The sequence below is a fragment of the Xyrauchen texanus genome, chromosome 6 (assembly GCF_025860055.1).
Source record: "Xyrauchen texanus isolate HMW12.3.18 chromosome 6, RBS_HiC_50CHRs, whole genome shotgun sequence".
Lineage (NCBI taxonomy): Eukaryota > Metazoa > Chordata > Actinopteri > Cypriniformes > Catostomidae > Xyrauchen > Xyrauchen texanus.
In genome coordinates this window covers 38337844-38348064 of record NC_068281.1, presented here as the reverse complement: position 1 = coordinate 38348064, position 10221 = coordinate 38337844, and the positions used below count along the sequence as shown (strand labels likewise).

Sequence of the window (10221 nt, the reverse complement as noted above, 5' to 3'; positions counted from 1 at the left end):
TCTGGGATGGCATGAGAGTAAATGATAAGAAGATTTTCATTTTGGGGTGAACTGTCCCTTTAAAAAGTGTTGGGTCATTATTACTACTTTGTTTAAGATAGTTACAGAGACCCAGGACACATATTTAAGTGATATCTGTCAGGTAGTTAAAATAAACATTTTAAGTCCTTTTAAAACAGTGATGTGTCTCAACCTTTTTATTTATTTGATTTTATATATATATAAATATATATATATATATATATATATATATATATATATATATATATATATATATATATATATATATATATATATATACATTATTATTTATTTTATTTTTAATGTATTGTTAGTTTATTTTTATTACATTTTTAATTCGTTTTTATTATTATGTTTTGTTGCTGTTTTGTATTGTTGTGCACTGGAAGCTTCTGTCACCAAGACAAATTCCTTGTATGTGTAAGCATACTTGGCAATAAAACCGATTCTGAACTTGTGAAATGTTGTCAAAACTGAACTACATTTCCCAAGAAACTCAAGACAGACGCGTGTGGAGATGCGCAGGCGCAGAAGGGTTTTGGCAACATGAACGCTGGCTAGCTTGCGAGGCTCGGTTGGTTCGGTTGGTTCGGTTGGTTCAGCTGGATTGTGGGAGCTAGTTGGCGGTCTGTGGTTTGCTTTTTTGTATCTGACGCAGAGCGAATTGAATAATGAGCAAATCTACTTTTAAATCGAGCGGTGGAGGGAGTACAGACGGACCTGATAAGGTTGACATGTCTTTGGGTAAGGCCAAATGTGTTGTGATAGCATCGTTAGCGTATTAGCATTATTGTTAAAACAACCTGATTCTAGATATTGTACTTCAGTACTATTTATACTTTTGCTACCTTTATTACAATGTTATATGGGCCAGCAACCACATTTAGATTCAATGTTATAGCTTGGTTGTGTTTAACTAAACTTCACTGGTGTTTGAAATTATATTCTGAATTTTTCAATTCATAAATCTGTCCAATTTGATAGAACTCGTGGTCATTTGTATTATCATTGTGCTTTGGTTTAATTTTCTTGCTGTTATTTGTACTGGATGTTTAGCCCAGGAGTGTCATTTGATGTGTCAGATATATTTTGCTTTTGATTTGCTTAAATATATTGGATTTTTATTTTACAGATGATATAATCCGGCTTAATAAAAAACAAAAACAAATGCAGGCCCAGAAGACAAAACGCAGACTCCCAGTAAAAGGTCGGTTCTCCCAAGGGATTAAAAATGGACCAAGAGCTGTAGTGTCATCTAAAAGAGGTCAGTATATAAATATTCCTACTGTTATTGTTGCAGGATTTATTAGAGAGCCCATATGAGTTAAAATGTGACCCTCTTTTTCAAAACCTGAACAAAACTTTGACCAACAGGCTCAATAACAGTTACAGTTACATCAGCCATGTATTGTACGCAAATCAGTTCAGTGTTCTATGTAGAGCTTCTGTCTTTCAAGTTAAAGGAATAGTTCATACAAAAATGAATATTTTCTCATCATTTACTCACCCTCATGTCATCCCAGATGTGTATGATTTTGTTTCTTCTGCTGAACACAAATTAAGATTTTTAGAAGAATATTTCAGCTCTGTTGGTCCATAAAATGCAAGTGAATGGTGACCAGAATTTTTAAGCTCTAAAAAGCACATAAAGGCAGAATAAAATTAATCCATAAGACTCCAGTGGTTAAATCTGTATCTTCTGGAGCTATATAAGTGTGGGTGAGAAACAGAATGATAATTAAGTCTTTTTTTGTGTGATAAATTTGCCTCCCTGCCTAGTAGGTGTGATATGCACAAGGAAAGCGAATCTGCAAAATAAAAAAGGATGTGAAAGTGGAGATTTTGGAGTAAAAAAGGACTTGAATATTGATCTGTTTCTCACCCACACCTATCACAGTGCTTCAGAAGACATGGATTAAACCACTGGAGTCATATGGTTTACTTTTATTTAGGATCACTTTTTATGGAGTACCAAAAAGCACACAAAGGCATCATAAAAGTAATTCATATGACTCCAGTGGTTTAATCCATATCTGGGATGGCATGAGGGTGAGTAAATAATGAGAGACTTTACTTTTTTGGGTGAACTATCCCTTTAAAGGGATTTTGCATTGAAGGAAGATGTTTTTATTTGTCATTTGCAGGTGTTGGTGTTGTGAACAAGCGCTTTGGTCGGAACCGTAAACTTCCACTCGCAGTAGCCAGGCGTCGTGGGCAGGGGGTCATCACTGGGTTGGCAGCGAGGAAGAATGCTGCATTGCTTAAAGGTATCAGTCCACTCAACCGACCTGCCCAGAACCGGCCAATGCTGAACCGACAGGCAGCAAACAGCACAGCTTTTAACCAGGTATGATGTGTTGGATGCTGGATTTGTTCGGAAGGATGGTGATTATTTTGGGAATAGTCAACTTAAATTAAGGTGAATTTATTGTCATACATGTGCAAATTAATTGAGGTGTCATTTTTTCCACTTGTCTTTCCTCAGAGATCTCAGCCATTTGTCCCACGGCGTGACTCCCAGCGCAGACAGATGCAGCTCCAGAGGAGACCAAACCGACAGGTGGATTCACACAAACCTCAGAGCTCAGTTTCACACAGACCCTTTCGGCTCCGCAGGAAGTGGTGAGATGATTTGTTTTCTTTTATGTAGTCAGGGATAAAGGCAGAAGCTCTGTGGTTACTATGTACAGTGTCATGGTGTCCTGTGAAAGTACTCTTATTCTACAGAAACTCTACAGTTATTCAAATGAAAAACTAAACAATTGCAAGAAGAAATGTTATGTCAGATGTTAGAAGTTAGAACTTTTTAGCCAGAATTCAGAGTGATGTGTATGTAGCATTGAGTGAAAACAGACAACAAAATGTCAATGTGGTATTTGTAATTCAGTAAAATATTTTGAACAAACTTTTTTTTTTCCTTTGGAAAAACATGCACCGAATCATGCAGAATGAAACCAGAAACATGTATTAAAGTAAATAGGGTTAATTTCATGTTGGCTTTCAGGGATTTGAAACATCTCCAAGGCATCGTATGTGTGACCAAGGCCTGTTTTACTTTTTAGTTGTCGTCATGATGTAGAAACGTTTATCTGTAATGGCTTTCAAAGGTGTCAAGGTGTGATTGGTCATCTTTTTTTTTTTTCTTTCCCAGGAATGCTCCAGCTGCTCAGCAAACACAGAGAGAAGCTCGGCAGGCCACTTTCCTTTTCAGAAGAGGACTCAAGGTAAGAAGACAATTATCTTCCCACAGATATGTGGACAGATGAGACAAATGAGAAGCACAGAAGTTTATGTCTCTAGATTATGCATATATGGCAAAAAGTTTGTTTTACAATGCAAGTGAATGATGACCAAAACTTTGAAGCTCCAAAAAGGACATAAATGCAGCATAAAATAATCCATAAGATTCCAGTGGTTTAATCAACTGTAGTCTTTTGGCTCAATCATTATTTCAAGCTTGATTACACTTCCCAGTGCTTCACGCATGCGCAGTGTGTTAGTAAGTCTATCGAGCTTGACATAATGATAGCCAAGGATATTCATAGTGGAAAAGGAATTATATTTTGGTTTGTTCTCATCCAAAACCGATGTTTTTAGAAGTTGAAATTCTTTTAGCTCAGTTGTTCTCAAAGTGTGTGGCGCACCCCTTAACGTGGGCACGAAGGTATTGTTAGGAGGGCGCGGAAGACTGACACCTGCTTTATTTAAACTTTTGGCAGGCACCGCCGTGCGAACTGCACAGAGCATGTAATAGTGTCAGGTGAGCTCTCAGCTGCTCTTATGTAAACAAAGATGTCTTGCACGCCAGTTTCAAATGGGGGAAACGATGAATTAACACGGATATATATCAGTCGGACCCTCACACAACACTATCGGATAGCTTCAGAAGAATTTATATATAAGACACAAGAGTTAAGGATGACTTGTATGGTGCTTTTGGAACTTGGACAGCCTATCACCATCCCTCAGTCTTTTCAGTGACGCATAGTTACTTTTCTCAGGATGGGCCAATCACAGTCATTTATTTTTACAAATGCTTTTATAGATACTACTGAGGCAGATTAACATCCACAGGTATGAATCCTTGCAATTATTATCAATATCTTAAAAAAAAAAAAAGTTGTTGTTGTTTGAAAGTGGGGTGTGACCAAACTAATTTAATAACTACTGTTTTAACTTGACAAGGCGCTCCTGCGCGATTCGCTGAAAGCAATGGTCAGAGACATACGTCTAGTGCTTTTTTTACATAGAAACGTAATTGAGGATGCAAAATATGTGTTTAATGAATGGCCCCTAAATATGTAATAACCTGAAATAGTAACTGCACTGACTAAGATGTGATCAGAGAAAATCATGCTCAAGAATTGTGGCATACTTACTCTGATTGTACTTGCTTGACTTGTTTCTAGGTTCATGCGCAAGTTCAGAAGACAAAGTCGGCTCCACCCATACAGAGAACTCGAGCGTAAGTGAAACTCCTCAACAATCACCCAGTTTTATTTTATATATAACTATATCTACTGGTACAAAATGTTCTTTATGTTTGTTACTGTTTGAAGGACTCACTTGGGTCTTTTCCTCTTTCCCACCAGGTGGCGCACTCCTACAAACAACAATGGCATTCTCACCGTGTCAATAGACAACCCCACAGCAAGAACACAGCCCGAGTATGTTTATAGTCATTACACAGACATGAATAATAAAATCATGTCAAAACACAAATAAGAATTCATTGGAAAAACCTCCCAGCCCTATTTGAAATGGTATGGAATAAGATGTATAGATTAGATCTTGTATAACAAGCCACACACATTTCAAAACCACATGTTTTTGTTTCCAGCTTGTTAATTCAGTTTGACTGGTTTAACCTACACATACCAGTAGAGGTCTACAGATAACAATGGTGGTGAAAAAGGCTGATAACCAATTAATCTGCGAATTGCTTTTAAAACCGATTTTAAAGATTGTTACAAAATGTTCTTGTTCTTTCCATAATCTGACAGACTGAGGCTACAGAAATGAACAAAATCCCAGATGCAGTTTATTGTTCAATCGAAATCCCAATAATAACCAGAAAAAAATTATGATTTGGTGCATAACATGAGACTTTTTAACTATAAGCAAGCTCAAAACACATCAGTGACTTTTATATTAATATGATTGATTGAGACTTGGCCTCATTACAATGCTGTATATCAAGTATAACCTATATATTCACCAGTTAAAGGGTATATATATATGGGTTTATATATATATTATACACACACACACATTTCAAACAAGTTCCTCCTGAAAATGTGTATATTCCAATTTTAACTACAGAAAATGGGGAAATACATTGAAGTTTTGCGAGTTTTTTCCTTGCAGGCAGCAGATGTCCTAACTCCACCCCCACCATAACAGGAGCTTGTAAGGCTGTGTAGCCTACCAGGAACAACTCGTACACCTTTCTCCTATCGCGTGAAGGCCCAAGAAGTTTAAAAAAATAAATTGTGCTTTTTTAGCACTTTAAACAAACCTATTCATCGCAGAAATAATGTGTTAAATTTCCCAGCCCTATTTATTATTTTTCACAAGAAATGGAGATGCAATGTACAATGACGTGGCACATTTCCATATTGTCGCATTTTCCTTTGCATGCCCTCGCTGCAATTTAAAGCAATTGATTGTCTAATTAAACAAATAAATATGCTTTGAAGTGAGGATAAAAACATGGGGCGATGATGAAAGTTGTAGATACAACAAATCCCCATGAGGTGTCAGTGATTGTTTATATTTCACCTCAAGAGGCCACTGTTATACGGCAGAACCAAGACATTCTAACTAGAATCCTTCAGTGCCGGACTCGGGAGGAACATGGGAGGAAAATATGAAAATGATCGGCTTAAATTTATGCTAAAATACAATAGTTCCAAAAAGCAACTATCAGCACCGATTAATCTGTAAAACTGATATATCTGTCTGCCTCTACCTTCCAACATGCCTTAAATGCTGGGAGGAGTTTTGGCACACAGCTAATGACACATCTAGAATAAAAGCCTTGCATATGTATCTATTTCTCCAGGCCTGCCCAGTCTTGGTCCCTGCATCCTGTGACTTCAACACGTTCGTCAACTCCACCTAAAGAAGAACCAGAGAGGAAACCACCGAAGGGTGTTGCCCTGCAGTTTGATATCAACAGTGTTGGAAAACAGGTAAATCAACTTCTCGCCCTCTTTTGGACAGAAATATTGTATTTGTTTTAGTCTTATTGTGTCCTTCTCGAGGTAATTAGATCATGCTTTTTTTTTTTACTCATCAGCCAATCACACAGTTAGAGGGGTTAAAAATGTTTAAGAATCCAATTTTTGTTGATCTTTTGAGAGAATTGTTCATTATGTTGGCTTGAAAAATCCAGTATCCTGTATAGTTTCAAGCAACATCCATCAAACTTGGTACAGACCTTCAGATTTGGGTTGCTATGAGTTGCTTCGAACTGATTGGACTTATGGTTTACCGATAATCAAAAAGACTTGAAGACTTACATTGGTGGAATGTTCAAACAGGCCATGGAATGTTTGTGATTTCAAACTCCAACTGTCAAACCAAACAAATGTAAACCAGAGACTATTTAGCAGAGATGGGCCACTTCTATTAAAATGAATGGGAGAAATTGGAATGCTCAACCAGGGAGCTAAGCACCCAACGGTCAACAGATGTTGAAAGGAAGTCCTGCCTTACAGGTAAAAGATATCACCTGTCAATCAACTCGAGAATGCGTTATTAGCTATTCAAGCCGGGAACATTTTTTTTTTTTTTTAGCATAATGTTAGATAATCACAATTTATTAAACCAGTGTTGTTTGATTTTACTGCTGATTAAAATATGCTCTTTGATCGTAATCTTGACCAACCGTTTTTGAGATTTCGGTGTTTCCCCCCATTTTAAGTCGATAAGAGCTGCACTGACATGACTGGAAATAGCCTTTCCGAGAGTGTTCCAAAGATGGCCGACAGTCGGCTGACTTGCTAGAAAGACTTTGTGTATATTCTTTTTCTATCTGTCTGAATGTTGGGCCTGTAAAACCTGTATAAACCTTAAGAATACTTTAAACCAGGGTTCCTCAATAGGCAGCCCAATAGAGTGACAAATGTTTGGCTCAGACATTCTGCTCACACAAAACACATGACGATTTTAAGAGACAAGCTTACGACGAAAAAATCCATAAAAACAATTCTACAAACATTTATACCAGTCTGCTGACCTGCCCAGCTGTCAATGCTAGAGCTTAATATATTGAATGCTGTTAAAGCATTTATTTAGCTTATTTGGCATAACTGTTTCATTATGTTCTTTCCACGGTGCTGATGCATTCTGAGGAGTGTATTATCTGTGTATTATAAGTGAGATCTTTTCTTTATTGAAATTATTGCAATATTTTGTTAAATTATCCTTATACGAGCAATATGTAACATTAACATCAAGCGTTTAAAATGGGTACTGCAGTCCAAATTCAAAATATTGGAGAGTTGTCTCCCCCACCCCCTCCTCCCCAGACTCAGCTCACATGGGTTGCAAGGTTGAGGACAAGCAACAGGAACGAACAAACTGACAATGGCAAGCAATGAGCCTTACACTAAGTTGATCAGCTAGTGTGTATGTTTGTTAAGTTTTTATGGTTTACCAATTATAACCAGCTCATGTGGGTTTTTACAACACATGTCGATGTAGATGTATTGCTAGCTTCCACGGCTGCAGCGTGATGTTTTCCCGCTAACTTGTTTCAAATCTTCAACCCGGGGTGTCGAAATACTATTGGGAAATGGGAAGTGGGCGGGATCACACAGGCCAAAACACACACTATATTAGACTTGACAACTTATTCTTTTTAATTCTAATAGCCAAAAAACATCAACGATTGAGCCAATGTTGCTGAGTCAGATTTAACTTGTTTCGTGAAGTGTGTTTGGTGTAGTCTGAGAAAGGGATGACATTGCATAGAGGAAACTGGTTTTTTTTAATTATATTTTTAAAACGCAAATGTGGTCACCACACTTCCCCCAGTCATAATATCGGTGCAGTGGTTTGAGGGGTTAATAAGCATTACAAATAATCAACTGTTTTCAAAAATAAGACTTGAGAACTGAATATACATGGGTTTTGTGATTACGGTGCGGTCATTGCAATTATCTTAATGAATGCTCATTTTATTTCCCACAAAGGTAGAAAAATACATTTTTAAATAAAGCAAAGCAAGACTTGTTTGGCTTTATGTTGTGGGCAGAATTTTGCTGGTATGCATTATTCCCACACAAGTCTGTAGAGAGGAAGGTAAACAGCAGGTGATCGAGGCACAGTGAGTGATTGCCCTCATCCTGTGCTCAAGCATTTCTGTCCTGATGAGGGTGCTCTGTTCTGGGACAACGCCCCATCCGCACAGTGCAGGGAAGATCTCAAAGTGGTTTGAACAAGTGTGCCATAGATCATGACCGTATATTATCAGAATCCAATTAAACATCAAATATACTGAAAGTGATCATTGTGTTACGGTAGCATAGTAAACGACAGCATGCCACAGATGCTGTTGATAGAGTTTAAAGGAATATTCTGAGTTCAGTTCAAGTTAAGCTCAATCAACAGCATTTGTGGCATAATGTTGATTACCACGAAAATGTATTTCGACTTGACCCTCCTTTTTCTTTTAACTCGTATTGAACCCAGAACATTTGTTTTAATAAGTGTAGAACTTGAATCTGTTTTTTATTCTATTTGGAGGAAAAAGGCATTGTTCAATAACGTGCAATATTGCCAAAATCGGTTCTAGTAAACCTGATTGTCACCTTGATTTGTTCTCTTTTGTGTTATCAGACGGGAATGACCCTAAACGAGCGGTTTCGCATTCTGAAGGACCAGCGTGTGGCGGGAGCACATCAGAGCAGTAAAGGAGGCCGATTCGTCACTGTGGCCTAGATCTGAACTCTTGAGACACTGCTCATAGCTCATCACTCATCACACACACACACACACTGAGCCACACCAATCCTACAGAACCCAACAGACAAATAAGGACCGTTGCTGAACCAATGCTGTTTATGACTCGAATTCAAACACATTGAATTTCCCTGGTTGAAAGTGGACCAGAAACTGAATGCAGCTATTTTGTTTTTTGCAAGAGTTGGGGAAGTGTTTGATTTAGTTTTTTGTAAATGTCTGCTGTCCTCTCCACACTAAGCAAGCATAACTCTCGTCCCTCAATTTCAGTTACCATTGTATTGTCTTCTAAACTGCCCTTGATGTTCGATTGAGTTCTGTTTTTTTATATAAGCATAATACAGTTGCAGCTCAAAATCAATTGAACGTTTTCTGGTTAGACCTTGTCTTTGTGTTTCCTAAAGCTGTTGAATGAAGAAGATTGCATTTCTTTTGTAGAGCAAAAAAAAAAAAAAGTCTTAAGATGTTTTATAATGTTTCAATTAAACAAATGCAACATTGTGCACAAAATGTTGTCTTTCATTTTGTGAGAATTGAAAAGTGCTTTGAATTGTTTCTGCAATACAACACATTAACTAAGAGTGGATGAAATGTAATATTTAATTTAACAGTATAGGGCAAGTTTCTGCTACACAACAGACTGAAAAAAGTGCAGCAACTTTCTGCCTTTTATTCATTTTTGTTTTTAGAGTGCTTGTTTTCTACTCAATGAATGCTGTGCAGTATACACCTGCTATGACTTCCTCACCTTTTTTCACCTCTCATCTTACATTTTTAATAACATTTTGTGAAAAATGTTTTTTTTTTATAAAGTCCTTTAAAGTTTTTAAAATGTTGACGTGGTCTTCTGCTGTTGTAGCACATCCGCCTTGAGGTTTGCCTTGTTCATTCTGAGATGCTGTTCTGCTCACTACAATTGTACAGAGTGGTTATCTGAGTTACTGTAGACTTGCTCAAACCAGTCTGGCCATTCTCCATTTACCTTTCTCATCAACAAGGTGTTTCCATCCACAGAACTGCTGCTCACTGGATGTTTATTGTTTTTGGCACCATTCAGAGTAAATTCTAGAGACTGTTGTGTGTGAAAATCCCAGGAGATCATCAGTTACAGAAATACTCAAAACAGTCCATCTGGCATCAACAATCATTGCCACGGTCTAAACCACTGATATACATTTTTTTTTTACCCATTCTGATGGTTGATGTGAACATTAGCTGAATCTCCTGACC

At 37.4% G+C, this 10221-nt stretch overlaps 1 protein-coding gene across 1 annotated transcript; it reads left to right on the top strand.

Moving 5' to 3' along the window:
- The first annotated feature begins 549 nt into the window (after positions 1-549).
- On the top strand, positions 550-9638 carry LOC127645204 (UAP56-interacting factor-like). Its single transcript, XM_052128744.1, has 9 exons — positions 550-765; positions 1154-1285; positions 2166-2368; positions 2507-2643; positions 3173-3245; positions 4431-4486; positions 4614-4688; positions 6086-6215; positions 8869-9638. Exons 1-9 carry the CDS (start codon positions 693-695, stop codon positions 8968-8970), a joined length of 981 nt encoding a protein of 326 aa, XP_051984704.1. The 5' UTR covers positions 550-692; the 3' UTR covers positions 8971-9638.
- The last annotated feature ends 583 nt before the right edge of the window (positions 9639-10221 follow it).

Coding starts and splice junctions, on each gene's coding strand:
- LOC127645204 (XM_052128744.1), top strand. CDS start 693: ATGAGCAAATCTACTTTTAAATCGAGCGGTGGAGGGAGTACAGACGGA. Junction 766..1,153: donor TAAGGTTGACATGTCTTTGG/GTAAGGCCAAAT, acceptor TTTATTTTACAG/ATGATATAATCCGGCTTAAT. Junction 2,644..3,172: donor TTTCGGCTCCGCAGGAAGTG/GTGAGATGATTT, acceptor TTTCTTTCCCAG/GAATGCTCCAGCTGCTCAGC.